General features: G+C 37.6%; 1 protein-coding gene across 11 annotated transcripts in view; it reads right to left on the bottom strand.

Annotated features, from left to right (window-relative positions):
- PPP2R2A (protein phosphatase 2 regulatory subunit Balpha) overlaps positions 1-17,563 on the bottom strand; it is an 88,330-nt gene that overhangs the window by 16,516 nt on the left and 54,251 nt on the right. For all 11 annotated transcript variants that reach the window (XR_014825694.1, XR_014825693.1, NM_001164020.2 and 8 more), the window contains 1 exon segment: positions 4,027-4,192. Coding sequence is in view for 4 of the 11 variants with exons in the window: in NM_001164020.2 (NP_001157492.1) it covers positions 4,027-4,192 (166 nt within the window). In the remaining 7 variants the exon portion in view is untranslated.

Raw genomic sequence — 17,563 nt, 5'->3', positions numbered from 1 at the left:
AAATGAACCTTTCCACAGAAAATCTCATGGTCTTGGAGAATAGACTTGTACTTGCCAAAAGGGAGCGAGTGGGATGGAGTGGGAGTCTGGGGTTAATAGATGCAAACTATTGCATTTGGAGTGGATAAGGAATGAGATTCTGCTGTATAGCACAGGGAACTATATATCTAGTCACTTGTGATGGAGGATAATGTGAGAAAAAGAATGACCTCTGTGTGTGTGTGTGTGTGTGTGTAAGAGAGAGACTGGGTCACTTTGCTGTACAGTAGAAAACTGACAAAACTGTAAACCAAATATAATGGAAAAAATAAAAATCATTTTTAAAAAAGATAAAAAAATCAATGGCATGAACAAAGGATCGGGAAGTATTACATAATTTCAGTGCAGTGTTTGGGAACAAGGCAGGTTGGGAATTAAAAAAAGAAAAGCAAAATTCTTATGCTCTGCAGTAGTGCCTTTTTAATCTGGAGTTTCAGGCCCAATTTAGAGGTACATGAGAATAATCAAACTCCATAAACTGTATGCAAGACTGTGTGAATATATTCACTTTGTGTGAAGGAGAGTATTAGATTCCTTAAAGAAATCTGTTATTTCCAAAAAGTGAAGACCACTGCTCTACAGTGTTTCCCTACATTTGAACACTAATGACTAAAGAAGTGTCCAAAGTCCCCAGTGTTCCCCTCACCACAAACAGGTCTGGGATGCATAAAACAAAGCTTCCTTTGTGAGCATGCAGCTTTGATGTAAAATACAAAAGGCTTCTTATTAATAAGCTGTTAAAACACAAGCTTCTTTCAAGTAAACTTTGTATTTTCATATATTCAAATACCTATGGTCAACAGATTAGAGCTGGACATTTTTACAATGTAGAGAAACTGAGGAGAATTCAGAGAAAGGCAAAAGAAGATTAAAGAGAAAGAGCAAAACTACTTGAAACATTAAATGAATAAAGTTATAAGAAGAGACTATGAAGTTATGTAACTAAAAACAATCTGGGAAACACTGAGTGGTTTATAATGATCATGGAAAGCCAATGCAAAGATGAAACTAAGATTAATTTTGGTCGTTCAAAGTTGGAATGTTTGGTTTTGCTTTCCACCATTCTGCCCCAGTAGTTTCTAATCCTTTTGTGAGTCTAAAGACTCATTACATTTGGGGGAGGGGTGGAGAGAAGGTATTGTTGTGATGTATCTCACAGACAAAACCATACCAAATAATAAAGGCATTGCTCAGATTTAATATTTGTTGATATTTCTGCAAAATTGCTCTCTTTTGAAAGAATAAAGCTTTTCAGATACAGCTCAAGTCCTACTCCTCCCACCCTTTTTCTATTCCACCATTCCCAGGCACAACAGTTTATAAAATTTCCATATTTGTTCTATTCTCTAGAACCCTAGACTCTGTTTTCAACACAAAAAATAATACAGCCTCCCACCCCAAAAGTTATATTTTACTTAGTATTCATTAACAGCAATCACAACAAAAAGACAAAAACCTACAAATGCATTGTGTAGTGTTCTTAAAAATGACTTTTCAAATTCACACAGTAATCCTATTTGGGAAACATTGGTAATTCTGTCTACGGAAAAACACCACAAAGAGCTCTGACTCAACCACTGGAGGTGCCAGTGGTTTCTACTTCCAGTGAGATTTGATAGTTTAGTGTCTAGAAAGGCTCGTCTGGTTATTACAATGTCTTGATTATTTCAAATCACAGAGGAGCACATGGAAGCCTGCATGAAAGACATATGTGGACATAAATGAAAACTGGAAGATATTTTAAGATTTAATACATAAATGAAGTACAATAGGATGCTTCCAAATAATACTGAGGAGAAGGGGAAGAAGTACCTGAGAAACACAATTAGTGATGACCTGAGAAGTGTGGAAGCTGGGTGGTGGGTAAATTGGCGGGGGGGGGCCTTCATTTATTCTAGCTTAGATTGTAATTTTAAAATCCCCCTTTATAAAAAGTAAAATGATTTAGCCTGTAAGAAGTAAACTTCCAAAATTAAGAACAAACACACTTCCTGGGACATTTACTTTCAAAGTAGAAACTATATAAATGGTATAACTATTATTTGATGTAAAAGAGCAGTATCTGAAATGCTATTTAAAATAGCTATTTTTATAAATCAAAACTGAACCAGGAGTTCCTGCTGTGGCTCAGCAGTAACAAACCAGACTAGTACCCATGAGGATGTGGGTTTGATCCCTGGCCTAGTTCAGTGGGTTAAGGATCCAGTGTTGCTGTTGAGTTGTAGTGCAGGTCACAAACGAGGCTTGGATCTGGTGTTGCTGTGACTGTGGTGAAGGCCGGCAGCTGCAGTTCTGATTCGACCCCTAGCCTGGGAACTTCCATAGGCTGCACATGTGGCCCTAAAAGAGAGAGAGAGAGAGAGAGAGAGAAACCGAACCAAGATTAGAAGCCAACATACAACATGAGTAAACACATACGCCATAAAAGTTACAAGCTTTAAATCATTATTTCTATTTGTTTTCCTTTTAAGAAGAAGAGAGAGAGGAGTTCCCGTCGTGGCGCAGTGGTTAACAAATCCGACTAGGAACCATGAGGTTGCGGGTTCGGTCCCTGCCCTTGCTCAGTGGGTTAACGATCTGGCGTTGCCGTGAGCTGTGGTGTAGGTCGCAGACGCGGCTTGGATCCTGCGTTGCTGTGGCTCTGGCGTAGGCCGGTGGCTACAGCTCCGATTGGACCCCTAGCCTGGGAACCTCCATATGCCGCGGGAGCGGCCCAAGAAATAGCAACAACAACAACAACAAAAGACAAAAAGACAAAAAAAAAAAAAAAAAAAAAAAGAAGAAGAAGAAGAAGAGAGAGGAATGCAGTTTATGTGAAAAGAAAAGGGTACAAATTTCAGAGGGCTGGTTGAGGAGAGCTTGACACTCAGAAAAATAAGTACCAAAGAGGAAGCAAAAATTTATGTTGTCAGCTACTGGCATCATTCTGTGGAATGCATTTCTAAAAATTTGATACAATGGGTGATAAGGCCTAAGGTGGATGAAGTAGGCACTCAATATTTTCTACTATGTCACCTCCAAAGTCACTTAAGTTTATATTATGCCAGTGATAGAGAATGGTGAGGTCTAGGTGCTAAAATCTGCTTTTATTAATACCAAGGAGAAGAGAAAAAAAGAGGTCTTTCTCAATCCTTATGCCAGCCTCAAAACACTTTTAATCTAAATTTTTGCGGACTATGGCTACCCATAACACCTGAAAGTATCCCTCAATCACCTTAATGACTCTTTTTAGACCCCAATCTATAGGGATAAACCAAGTCACAACTTAGGTGAAAAAAAAATTTAGAAGAACAAAAAGAAAAGACCCTATTCTCAACTTGTCATAAAGGACTTTAAATTCTGGCAGGGTCACACAATTCTAACTCCAATAACTTTTCCTAAACAAGCAAAACCGTCTAAGAAGCTTATTCTAGTCATAAAGCTTGCTGGGAAGAAAGCAATAAGTTAACTCCAGTTTGTATCCTTCTTGGACAAGGATCAAGTAAGAGTGCTCTCCTAGAAAGTACCCTGAAACAAGGACTGTCCTTTGACAGAGTGTTTTGTACTCATAGTTTGAAATACTCTTTGGAGGGTCAGGGATGCTTACAAAGGAGGAGGAAAGGAAATTAACGTTTATTGAGCACTCACTATGTACACTAGCAGTCATCACACTATTCACAACCATACTATAATGTAGATATTACCATCTCCAGTTTGCAGATTAGGAAAATCTGCTTCCATGTTAGTAACCTGCTCAAGACTACTAAGCCAAGAAGTGGCAGAAACAGGATCTGACTCAAATCCAAAGGTAAAAGAAAATGGACACCCAAGGATCCCTTTCATAGAATTTAAAAACTACATGAGAATAAACAAGGAAAGATAGAAGAGTTTGCATTCTATATGGGAAAAAATGTTTACAGAGAGCTCTTAACGATTCCTCTTTGCAAGGGGGAAAATATCCTTCAGGACACATGTCCATAGTGGGCAATATAAAAACTTTACACTTACCATTTGTTGACAATAAAAACTGAGCAGCATTTTTCTGGGGTAACCACCTAATTTTGTTGATCTTTTCTTCTATTTCTAAACTTTTCAAGTAGTCAAACTCTGGTTCATGGCTCTGAAAGGTGCTGTAAACATTATATTCTCCTCTGCTATGAGACTGGATTTTGTTCTAAAAGGGAAACAAAAATATTTGGACCAGTTGAGCAATTTATCAAATTAATCAAACGTGTAATCAAATGCCAGAAGACCTTGCATCTTAGATACAATTATATTTGTTTTTATATTTAAAGGCTTTTAAAAATTAAATATAAATGCTTAAAAGAAAAAAAAAGGAAGCGCTAATAAATAAAACCTAATAATTAGGCCCAATTCATTAGGAAAAGTGACATTAAAATATTGATCATTTGATGACTAATTTATGATAATATATTAAATAGAACAGAGGACCATTAAGCATAAAGGGACTTCACCTAAAAAGTAAAGATTAAATAAGAAAAGCTTGTCAGAAACAGATGGCTGAGGCACACCTCTCTCTGCCCGCTGTTGTAAGGGTTAATCCTCTGACCTCCCTCCACCTCAAGCACAGCCCACTGTCGCAGAGCTCTATTACTCATTATGTTCACATTCAGCATTACTCAGCAAAGCTCAGCCCACAGTCCCACCAACAACTGCTTACACCCTGCTTAAATTATCTTATGAGCCTAGCACACACCAATGATTTATTTCCTTTAGTATTGGTGTGAGTGAATACAGTTTAAGCTATTGGATAAAGACACTACCTGTGAACTTCTTCAGTTAACGCTAACTCCTTAGCAAAAATGAGAATTATAACCATGTTCAGAATTCCTGCTTTTAATTCATCATCACATAATCAAAAAATCTTTCCAACAAAAACATTAAATATCTAGTTGAAAGAAAAACCAATGGAAAAGTAGTTTAAAAGATGTTATTGATAATTATTTTAAGTAAAAGTAAATTATCAAACGAAATGTTTATGATTACTTGATAATAACAGTAGCCCATTAGTTATTATTATTCTCCTTATAAAAAGAAAACCTTATTGAATTATCAAGTTGTTAGCATATATTTTGGGTTGTTTTTTCCAGTAGCTTGATTATCTGGATTGATCATTCATGGTTACAGTTATATTTGGATGCTCTGATAGCAGCTATCAATTACTATTGAGAAGATTTGCCAATGTTGACAATATAAGAGCATACCACAGAACACAGTCCACACTGGGAATACAGAAGGAGAAAAATCAAGCTCAGAACCTTGGTCTCATAACAACCACACTCTTAGACTAAATTTGTTAACCCAATCTATTCACTATGTATATGCTAATAACACTTTAGAAGCAATTCCATACATCTTCTACGAAAAATTACTTACTCAGTCTCAAAAGGTTTGTCACGTTACCCTCCAAGAAAACTACAATAAATAGCAATTCAATTTTTAATATGAATGTTGTTTTTAATTTAAGCATGAGACCATAATGCTATGTATACTAGGTCCTAGAGGTATAGACAAATTTAATAACATAGAGTCTCCACCTTTAGGTAACCTGCATATGTAAAACTCTAGTCAAAAGTAGAAATTAAAGGAGTTCCCTTCGAGGCTCAGTGGTTAACGAATCCGACTAGGATCCATGAGGATGCATGTTTGATCCCTGGCCTCACGAAGTGGGTTAAGGATCCAACTTTGCTGTGAGTTGTGGTGTAGGTCACAGACACAGCTTGGATCCTGTGTTGCTGTGGCTGTGGTGTAGGCCAGTGGCTACAGCTCTGATTCGACCCTGAGTGTGGCAACCTCCATATGCCATGGGTGTGGCCCTATTAAAAAAAAAAAAGGTAGAAATTAAGGTCTATATAATTCAGATAAGCAATATAAAGAGCCAAGTGTAAACACACACATTTTCTTTTCTCTTCGTCTTTTTAGGGCTGCACCCAGGGCATATGGAAGCTCCCAGGCTTGGGGTTGAATGGGAGCTGCAGCTGCCGGCCTACACCATAGCCACAGCAATGCCAGACCCTTAACCCACTGATCAAGACCAGGAAACATCCTCATGGATACTAGTTGGGTTCATTACTGCTGGGCCACAATGGGAACTCACACACACCTTTTTCTATGCAAAAACTGGGTCTATCTGGGTCATACTATATTTAATGATAAGGAAAAGAAAAGCACAAGCATATGAAAGTATATTCTAAAACAGGAGAATAACATTATCCTAAAGACTTGAGAATAACTATATGGGTCTAAACATGATCTATTACATGATCTAAAACCAAATCAGAGAAGTGTTTGGCAGTGTCAGTGGACTTAATTACTGTGTCTTTCCAACAGTTAAATAAACATATACCACACAAGGAAAAACTTATAGCTGGGAAGTTAAAGATGGGATAATGTATTAGCATGCACTCTCACCTCAAACTCCACTAAAATTACGAGAAAGAATTTTTAAAGACAATCAACAATGACAACAAAAATAACAGCACAGATGACAGTAGCAGTAATAAATGAAAGATGCCATAAAACAGTACATGAGTGGTGGACTTAGTGAACTGCAGAGACTGGACCCTTCCTTACCAAGTATAGGATTTTCCCTTAGTGGGGAGGGATGTTTAGTGATCATGACAGCACTGTTTCCACATGAACTAAGCACACTGAGCAAATGTGAAGAAAAAGGAACACAATCCCATGTCCTCACATTGTGCCACTCGAACAAGAAAGCATCAGTGTCAAAGAAGGCTATTTTATTTGTTTTAAAAACTCTCTTATAATCATAGAGAATCATGACACCTTCCAGAATGCTTCTATTTGGGTTTTCCTTGCACAGCTTTTTGCACCTGCCTTTTTTTCTTAGCTTGCTGTTATCACTAAGAGAGAATCTATTTTCTTAATCACACAATATAGTTATAAGAAATTTTCTATAGTATATTTAGAAGCACTTCATCCCAATACCTATAATGGTGCCTGGCATATTAACAGGCATTCAATAAAAATTTTCTAAATGAACAAAAATAATAGCAAAAAGAATAAATAAAAACTGGTGTTAGTATGGTTAAGGGAGGCTGGAGTTAACCTGGTGAGAGGAGTTTGGTGCAAAAGTTAGGAAGAATGGGTTAGACAGATGCTCACACAGCAAGACAGAAGGTTCTTGAAAGCATATCTCTTAGTGAAAAAAGTAGGGCATGGAATGAGATGCACAGTATTTTTCACATACATTAAAAAACACAGTCCAGGAGTTCCCACTGTGGCTCAGTGGTAACAAACCCGACTAGCATCCCATTCTCACACAGGTTCTATCCCTGGCCTTGCTCAGTGGGTTAAGGAACTGGCGTTGCTATGAGCTGTAGTGTAGGTCACAGATTTGGCTCAGATCTGGTGTTGTTGTGGCTGTGGTGTAGGCTGGCAGCTTGGGAATTTCCATATGCCTTGGGTGTGGATCTAAAAGGACCTCCCTCAAAAAAACAAACAAAAAAAAGCCAAAAGGCCAAAACACAGTCCACAAAAACAAAATTACATATTTCAACAGAGACACACAGAATCCATAAATATATAAAGGATACTATATATCATGACCAAATTTTAAAGCAAAGTAATGAAGACAGTGTGGTATCTGCATTAAGAGTTGACACATATACCTGTGGAATAGAATAGATGGCTCAGAAACAGGCCTGAATTAAGACAAAAGGTGGCACTGCTGAGGCAGGACAGTCTTTTCATTCAAAGCTTTTGCTCAATTGGCTATTCATATGCAATAAAATAAACCTTGACCTTTACTACACCTCAAGCCACTCATATAAACTGATTCCAGGTGAATCAGAAATAGAAGTGTGAATGTTTATACTACAACACTGTCCAAGAGGACCTTCTGGAAATAGTCTGTATCTGTGCTGTCCAATATGGCAATCACTATCATGTGTGGTCACTGAACACCTGAACTGTAATTACTGTGACTAAGGAAGTGAACTTTAAATCTTATTTAATTTTAATTAATTATATAAAATTTAAATAGCCACAGAGAACTGTTAACTAGAGAGCACAGATCTACAAGATAATAGGAATATATATCTTCCTGGACTTTTGGGGTAGAGAAGTATTTTTTATACAGGACAGATAAAGCATAAGCCAAGAGAAAACCGTGATACAACTGAATTATATTAACTTCCTATTTGCCAAAATACACTATTCAGAAAAATGAAAAGGCAAGTCATAAAATGGAAGATACTTCCAATAACATAACTGACAAGGGTTCACATTCAAAAAGTGTAAAGCTTACAAATCAGGAAGGAATATCACAAATAACTGAGCAGAAAATACATGCAAGAGATTTTTAGTAGGCACTTCACCAAAGATGATATCTAAATGGCCAAACACATAAAAACATGCTGAACCTCAGTGTTAATCAAGAAAGTACAAATTAAAATCACAATAAGATACACTTATAACCTCGAAGATGTTTAAATTTTAAAAGGACTGACAACACAAAGCACTGGCAAAGGTGTCAAACAGCCTGAATTTTCGTATGTCCATGAGAACAAAATTGGTAGGATGATTTTTTTTTTTAATGTGTTGTCTACTAAAACTAAATGCCTACCCCCATGGCATGATAATTTCATGAGAACAACATGCACCAAAAAACATGACAAGCAGCATTATTAATAGCCCTGAAACAACCAAATACCTCCAGAATGGATAAATTGTGGTATAGTATTTCAAAACAACATTATATAGCAGTGAAAGTGAGCAAATATTTATACAAACATAAACTGGGCAAAAAGGCCAGACACAGACTACTAACTGTATGATTCCATTTATAAAAAGTTCTAAAACTACAGGCCAAACCATGTGTTAGAAGACAGGCTTATAAGGGGAGGAAGGAGAAAGAAGTGATGGGGAGGAGGAATGAGAAGGGTTGATTTAAGAGTGGGAAGTTCTATTTTTTGACCGATGTGTCTGCTGTGCGATATGGCACTAGTGTTTTTGTGCACTTTTCTGTGTCTATTTCAGTAAAGTTAAAAAAAAAAATACAGCATACAAACTGCTTTGAAAACAGTATAGGGGTTCCTTAAAAAAAAAAATTGCCATATGATCCAGCATCTGGGCATATATCCAAAAGAACGGAAAACAGGATCTCAAAGAGATGGTTCACAACAGCTAAGAGATAGAAGAAATCTAAATATCCACTGACTGATAAACGAATAAAGAAAATGTGGTATGTCTATGGCACGCACATGTGCATGCACACAAAAAGCAATACTTTTCAGCCTTAAAAAAGGAACTCCTGTCATGCTACATGAATGAACTTTGAGAGTATTATGCTGAGTGATATAAGGCAATCACAGAATGATAAATACTGCATAATTCTGCTTACATGGGGCATCTATAAAGTAGTCAACCTCACAGAAACAGAAAATAGAATTGTGATTGGCAGGAACTGGAGGGAGGAAGAAGGCAGGAAGTTGCCATTCAGTGGGTATAGAGTTTGAGCTATGCAGGATTGGGAGGTTCTGCTGCACAACATTGTGTATGTGGCTGGCAGAACTGTACTGTACACATGGAAATTGTTGGAAGGCTGAGTGAATGTTATGTGATATTTTGCCACAATTAAATAACAGCATGGAGTTCCCGTCGTGGCACAGTGGTTAACGAATCCAACTAGGAACCATGAGGCTGCGGGTTTGATCCCTGGCCTTGCTCAGTGGGTTAAGGATTTGGCATTGCCATGAGCTGTGGTGTAGGTCGCAGACACGGCTTGGATCCCTGTGTTGCTGTGGCTCTGGCGTAGGCCGGTGGCTACAGCTCCAATTAGACCCCTAGCCTGGGAACCTCCACATGCTGTGGGTGCAGCCCTAGAAAAGGCAAAGACAAAAAAATAAAATAAAATAACAGCAGTACATAAAACCAAAATACAAATTACAACACATTCAAATGGTGATCTATGAAGGGAGAGGTGAATGGGAACACATTATACAAATAAAGTTAATGCATATGGGACTATACACCTACATGAATGTGTTTATTTACTTAAGGAGAGGGCCACACCATGACCTATAATGGTAGTATGTGTCATGAATTCAATCATGCCCTGAGGCTCAAACAAATCAAAACAATATATAAAACAACAGTAAAATCCAAAAAAGAAGCCAAACTCTCTACCTGGTGTTAGATTTAAAAAAAAAAAAAAAAAAAGGAAGGAAGGAAGGAATGGTGGTTCTTACTAATTTTGCCTGTTTTTACCTTACAGGTTCATAAAATATAACAATCCTCTGGACCTCGATTTCCTCATCTGTTAAATAGAATTTATCCTCTCTACATCTGGAGTGACAAGACAGTTCTGAGAATTAAATGAGACAGTGAGTAATGTTCAAATATTAGTTTTCCTTCCAAACAGAGACCAAGCCCAATCAATCCACATTATGCCATTTAGGGCCAATGTAAGGAATCTAAATATATGATGACCTGGAATTCAAAGAGCTAAATTTTAGCTTCTCAAGTTAGGAAACCTACAACAACCTCTATTCTCATCAAGTATTTACTCTGAAAGAGCATAAAGAGGTATCTAAGAAAGAACTCTATTTCAATAAATTTCAAAGCCAATCCATACAACTCAATGGCAATATGGAAGAAACATGAAAGATTAACTCAACATCCTTAAAGAACTGAAAAAATAAAATACAATGAAGATTAGATACAACTCTATAAAAGTATGTTCAGTCTGATAAAAGTGCATTTTTAAAATCAGCGTGAAGTCACTTATGATGAAATATGATAGAGGATAATGTGAGAAAAAGAATGTATATATACGTTGGACTGGGTCACTTTGATGTACAGTAGAAATTGATAGAACACTAAACCAACTATAATGGAAAAAAATTAAAATCATTATAAGAAAATAAAATCAATGTGAAAAGATTTTCATACATAATGTCGTTAATAATCTGCCTGGCAATTTGGGAGTGGATGGAGAAGGTCTTTAAATCATACACCGCATTACAATTAGGGTAACAAATTCCAACTAGATAGTGAATTTAAATGGGAACAAGTGAAATATGGGTACATGTTTACATAATTTGGAGGCAGGAAATCAACAACAACAAAGTAAACAAAACTTAAAAGCAGCCAGTTTATAAAGATGAAAAACATACTGTCTCGTGAGAAAAAAAACTGATGCCCCTCACAATATCCAGTCTCTACAAATCAATTAATAAATATACCAATAGAAAAACAAGGCACAGAGCAAGAATTTTAATTACTGTGGGTATTGAGAGGTAAACTAGAACTCAGTAAAATAATACCCTTTTAACTATCAATGTGTTGCTTTTATTTTTTTCCCCTATATTTAGAAGTGAAGAATAGGGAAGTCTCAAAATTTTTCATATTTCAATTTGGTTGAAGTATAAATGTTAAATTTTTCTAGAAGGGATTTGGCCGGTGTAAGACTTTAAAATGTTCACACTGTCTCTGACTCAGTTACTTTATTTCTAGGAAGTAAGGAAATAGATGCTTCAAAGATTCAACTACAAGAATGTTTCACTGTGTTACTGATGATACCGTGGGGAGGACATATAGCAAGAAATAAACAATCTAAGCATCTAACAGTTGAGACTACATTAAGTGAACTTCAGTATATCTCTGTGATAAATGCCCCGTAATCATTCATGATGATTATTTAGAATGTTTAATACATTAAAGGTCTTCACATACAGTACACCTGAGGGGAAAAACCATATAACCATAAACACATTAAACTCTCATTTTAGAAAGATGGATCTGTGATATACATCAAATATTTGTTTTTGTTTGGTGAATTTACAGGCGGCATTCTTAACCTCTTGTCCTATGTCCTATTTCCTAAACTGTCTACAACTAACATAACTTTTTAATTAAGAAGGGGAAATTACTTACAATAAGAATACAATAGAGAAGTGTTTTATGTGTGAGTTTGGAAAGAAGATGGCACAGAGAAGAGAAAGTAAGCAAATTCTAAAATTACTGGGTATTACCTGTCATAGATTTGGATCTGCTTTTTGTTGCTGGGGTGGAATGTTTTTGGACAATGTAAGAAATAAGTTTAATCCAAATTTCCAGGCAACAGGTAAAATGAGAAAATTTTACTTTAATATGTCAAACACATCCTTTAAAGATCTAATTTCTGGCCTTAGGAAAAATAATATTTAAAGGAATCTTATCCTGTCTAACAGTTGTTTATCAACACTCATACTGATATACTCAGTAACCATCAAGGGTACTTTAAGTGCTAATCCACTTCTGGAAAACACTCTAATGAGTTGGAACCTCAAAAGATTAGTAGGTAACTGATAAGTGTTGATGGCTGGTTGGATGGAAATCTAGACAACAGATGGCTGAACAAGACAGGTGGCAACACAAATTCATGAATAAACACAAATGAGGACTAGAACTCGGATCTTTAAATGCTCAGTCTTTCAAACTCACTTTTCCCTCCCTGATACAGAGAAGAAATCATTTGTTGATGACTACTATTAAAAAGTCTAAGGATTGGAGTTCCCTTATGGCTCAGTGGGTTAAGAATCCGACATTGTCAGTATTGGGTTACAGCTGTGGCATCAGTTTAAACCCAGGCCTGAAAACTTAAGCATGCCACAGGTGCAGCCCCCCCCCCAAAAGTCTGTTAGGTTGGGATAAGAGGGCATTAATGACAAGAGGATAGAGAGGGATTCTGGAGTGCCAGAATATCCCATTTCTTAACCCGGGGGGTGGTTACACAAAGTATATTTGTTGTGAAAATTCGTGGAACTTTAACTATACACTTATGATTCTACATATCTTGGGAAAACATATCTTTAGGTAATAGCAACTTGAAGCTATATTTTGGAGTTTGTATTGCTCTCCTGGCATTGGAACGCACTCAGTCTTAATTTGACACTTTTTATCTGGTGAAGTCCTGAAAAGACTTTGAAAGAAAAAAAAAAAAAAGTAAAGTGATGGAGGCTTAGGCCTCCAGTGTTCTGATTTAGTTGTTTTGAGGTGCAATCTAGGAATGTGAATTTTAACATTTTGGTTAAAATCTGTATGCAATTAGGCACATGTTTAGGTAACCCTAACAGTTAGAAGTCTGAAAGCACAACTTTAGATCAAAAACTAAATGAAAAATAAAAACAGTTGAGCCCTGGTGGCTTAGAAAAGGAACCTTATTTTACAGATACTATGATCTGGAAGAAACCATAGTGGTATTTTCTTGAACTTCTTGTACTCTTACCACACTGCCCCTGACAGATGGGCATCTGACTCTTGTGTATTTATTTTCATACACAAAATAAATTAATCTCTTTCTCCACATGAACCCCAAGTACAAGATTCTTCATAGTCTCTTCTGGCTATACCCTTCAACTATTTCTCAGCAGCGCACGCGTGCATGTCCTTTTAGGGCCAGACCTGCAGCATATGGAAGTTTCCTGGCTAGGGGTCAAATCAGAGTTGCAGCTGCTGGCCTACACCACAGCCACAGCAATGCGATATCCAAGCCGCACATCTTCGACCTACACCACAGCTCATGGCAACGCTGGATCCTTAACCCACTGAGCAAGGCCAGGAATCAAAGCAGCATCCTCATGGATCCTAGTTGGGGTTGTTAACCACTGAGCCATGAAGGGAACTCTCACCAACATTTCTAAATCTGCTATTCTGCTTGGCACAAAGTACCCCGTTATGTGAATGCTGCACATCATCCTAAACAGAAGCCCTGTTCCTCCAATTAAATAAACATCAAAATAAGCCAAGTTTGCATAAATGGTCCTGAATATTGCTAAATCACATCTTGCTGATTTTGAGTCCCATTCTAGTCTTTCCAAATAATTTAGAAAGAGAACACAACCATATTAACAACACCATCTACTTGAGCTTTTTTTTTGGGGGGGAGGTGGCCATGCCTTGGCCAGGGATGGAACCAGTGCCACAGAAGTGACAACACCAGATCCTTAACTCACTGCGTGACCAGGGAACTCCGAAGTACTATCCATCTTTTGCGATAAGCATGCTAAGGTTCTTCTACATCTATTAAGGTCTTTTGGGAATACTACATTAAGAACAACAACAAAAAAAAATCCCATTTACCAGCAGTCATAGGAAATAGAAAACAAAGGTTGCATAACAACCTAGAAAGAACCCAGAAAGAAATTAAAAAGGAATAATCTCTCTTCTCACCTTTCTCCTTAATTGTCCTTTAACAATATAAGCACTTCCCCCCCCCACATACACCTTAGCTTATCATGTACATCAAAAAGCCTCAGAGAAATTTGAAGGTCTGAGAAATCCAAAGCCAACAGGAAACCAGCTACTTCAACACCTGATCACCTAATATGACCATCCATGGAAACACAGATCCCTTAAAGAAGAGCAGATCAAGATGGCAGAATAGAGGGACTGGAGCCCAACTTCTCTCCTAAAAACAACAAAATTCACAACTAAAGGCTGAGCAATCTTCAACCAAATGGGCCAGAAACCTTAAAAAAGATACCCTACTCCAGAAGAAAAAGAGGAGGGCCACATCAAGAGGTAGGAGGTGTGATTTCGTGATATAAACAACATCATACCTCCCGGGTGGGAAGCCCCACAGACTGGAAACTAACTGGTTCACAGAGACTCACCTACAGGAGTGAGAGTTCTGAGCCCCACATCAAACTCCCATGTGTGGGGATCTGGCACTGGGAGAAAGAGCCCCTGGAGCATCGGGCATTGAAGGCCAGTGGGGCTTGTGCACAGGAGCTCCACAGGACTGGGGGAAACGGAGACCCCATTCTTAAAAGGCGCACACGGACTTTCACGTGCACTGGGTCCCAGGGCAGAGCGAGGTCTCCGTAGGAATCTGGGTCAAACCTGACTGAAGTTCTTGGAGGACATCCTGGGAAAACAGGGGTAGAATGTGGCTTGTCGTGAGAGAAGGACATTGAAGGCAAAGCTCTCGGGAATATTCAGCAGGTGCCTTTCTCTGGAGGTGGCCATATTGGGAAAATCTGGCCCCACCCGTCAGTCAGTGCTGAGAAGCCCCAGGGCAAACAACAATCCAGGTGGGATCACAGCCCTGCCCCTCAGTAAACAGGCTGCCTAAAGACCCCTCAGGCACACAGCTGCCTCTAATCCCATCCAGAGACTAAGCCCCACCCACCAGAGGGATTAGAATCAGCTCCACCTACCAGTGGGCAGGCATCAGCCCCTCCCATCAGGAAGCCTACAGCAAGCCCCCACACTGACTTCAGCCACAAGGGGGGCAGACACCAGAAGTAAAAGAGGCTACAACTCTATTATCTGTAAAAAAGGTCACCACACCAAAAACCTACAAAAATGAAAAGACAGAGAACTATAACTCAGACGAGGGAGAAAGGAAAAACCCCAGAAAATCAGCTACGTGAGGAGGAGATGCTCAGCCTCCAGGAAAAAGACTTTAGACTGTTGATGCTGAAGATGATGCAAGACATTGGAAATAAACTGGAGGCAAAGATGGATAACTTACAGGAAACACTGAGCAGAGAGATACAAGATATCAAACTTAAACAAGAAAAGATGCAAAATACAATCACTGAAATAAAAAACTCACTAGAAGCAGCCAACAGCAGAATACAGGAGGCAGAAGAACGAATAAGCGAGGTGGAGGACAGATTAGTGGAAATTACGGATTTCCAGAACAGAAAAGAGAAAAAAGACTGAAAACAAACGAAGAGTCTCAGAGAACTCTGGGACAACGGTAAACACACCAACATCCCTGTTACAGGGGTGCCAGAAGGAGAAGAGAGAGAGAAGGGGACAGAAAAAATATTCCAAGAGATAACAGCCAAAAACTTCCCTCACATGGGAAAGGAACCACTCACTCAAATCCAGCAAGCACAACGAGTACCATATACAACAAACCCAGGGAGGAATACACCGAGACACATATTAATCAAACTGACCAAAATTAAAGACAAAGAGAAAATCTTGAAAGCAGCTAGGGAAAAGAAACAAGTAGCATACAAGGGAACCCCCGATAAGGTTATTGGCAGATTTTTCAGCAGAAACTCTGCAGGCCAGAAGGGAGTGGCGTGATACACTTCACGTGATGAAAGGAAAAAACCTCCAACCAAGATGACTTTACCCGGCAAGGCTCTCCTTCAGATTTGAAGGAGAAATCAAAACCTTCGCCGATAAGCAAAAGTGGAGAGAATTCAGCAACACTAAACCAGCCTTACAACAAATACTAAAGGAACTTCTCTAGGCAGAAAAGAAAACACAGCAACAGGAAACAAAAATTCCACAAATGACAAGGCTCACCAGTAAAGGTATATATACAGTAAAGATACAAAATCATCCATGCACAATTATGCCACCAAAATCAGAAATCATGAGAAGAGGTGGATACAAATGCAGGACCCTGGAGATGAACTTGCAATGAAGAGAACAACAACTGAAAATAATCTCGTATACATATAGACTCTTATATCAAAACTTCAGAATACCTGCAAACCAAAAATCTACATTTGATATACAAACAAGGAATCTCTGGAGAAGAAATATATCTCATAGTAAATAAGTGCATAATCCACCATGAAGGGGGTCATTTGACATCATTCTTGGAATGCTGAAGTCTTCTTACATCTGATTCTGATTTCCTCTCCATCAAAGAATTTGTGATAATTATAATTAAATAATGCAACTGTATAATTAAATAATATAGTCCTACAATTGTACTAATAATCATTTCTCTCTATGGTACAATGTAAGGTCTATAATGTCTTGTTTATCACATCACCTAGAATGGGGTAATGCCTATATTGAAGAATCAATAAGATGTGACAAATTGTGAGGACATATTTATATAGCTACACTGTTTTTTAACCAATTTATGCATTTTATATTTTACTTATTTTCAGAGGGTGTGTTATTTTTGTTATTCTTACCAGTTAAGTTATTCTTTTTCTTATGCTATATAAAATATTTAATGGTATATAAGGCTTTCTTCTTTATAAATTTTAGTTGCATAATATACACAATTTTAATATAATGCTAATATTTAAATAAAAATGGAAATGTAATAGATAATACTAAATAGTAAAGATGAAAGCCATATAAAATGGGATAAAGTATAGAATAAACTTCCTATTTGTCTCAGCATATTTTCCATTCCACTTCTCCAGAGAGTCACTTAATCTGTTTCTTAAGATCCATGATATAATAATCTGTGTGAATCTAACTGTGTTTAAATACATGTATTTTATTCTGTAAAAAAAAAAAAAATTAAGAAAAAAAGATCCCTTAAAAACTAAAGACCACCACAATCTATTCTAGCAGTTGACTGCAATCTCTCCTGAAATCTTCATTATCGAAAACAATATATTACATTATTTGTTGTTAAAAGCCATTACATATAAGCTGTGAAAATTAGTAAGAGGGGTCACCTATTTCATGAAACGCTATAACATTGGATTAGACATCAAAATTTGGGGCTCTTACTGACTACATGATGGGTGTAATACCTCAATGGAAATTGATTTATGCTCCTGACTCAATTTACCTACATGCC

The sequence above is a fragment of the Sus scrofa genome, chromosome 14 (assembly GCF_054392235.1).
Source record: "Sus scrofa isolate SSC_HxYL_T2T_F1_AM1 chromosome 14, Sscrofa_HxYL_maternal_Yorkshire_Landrace_v2.0, whole genome shotgun sequence".
NCBI lineage: Eukaryota > Metazoa > Chordata > Mammalia > Artiodactyla > Suidae > Sus > Sus scrofa.
This window is presented reverse-complemented; position numbering and strand designations above follow the sequence as displayed.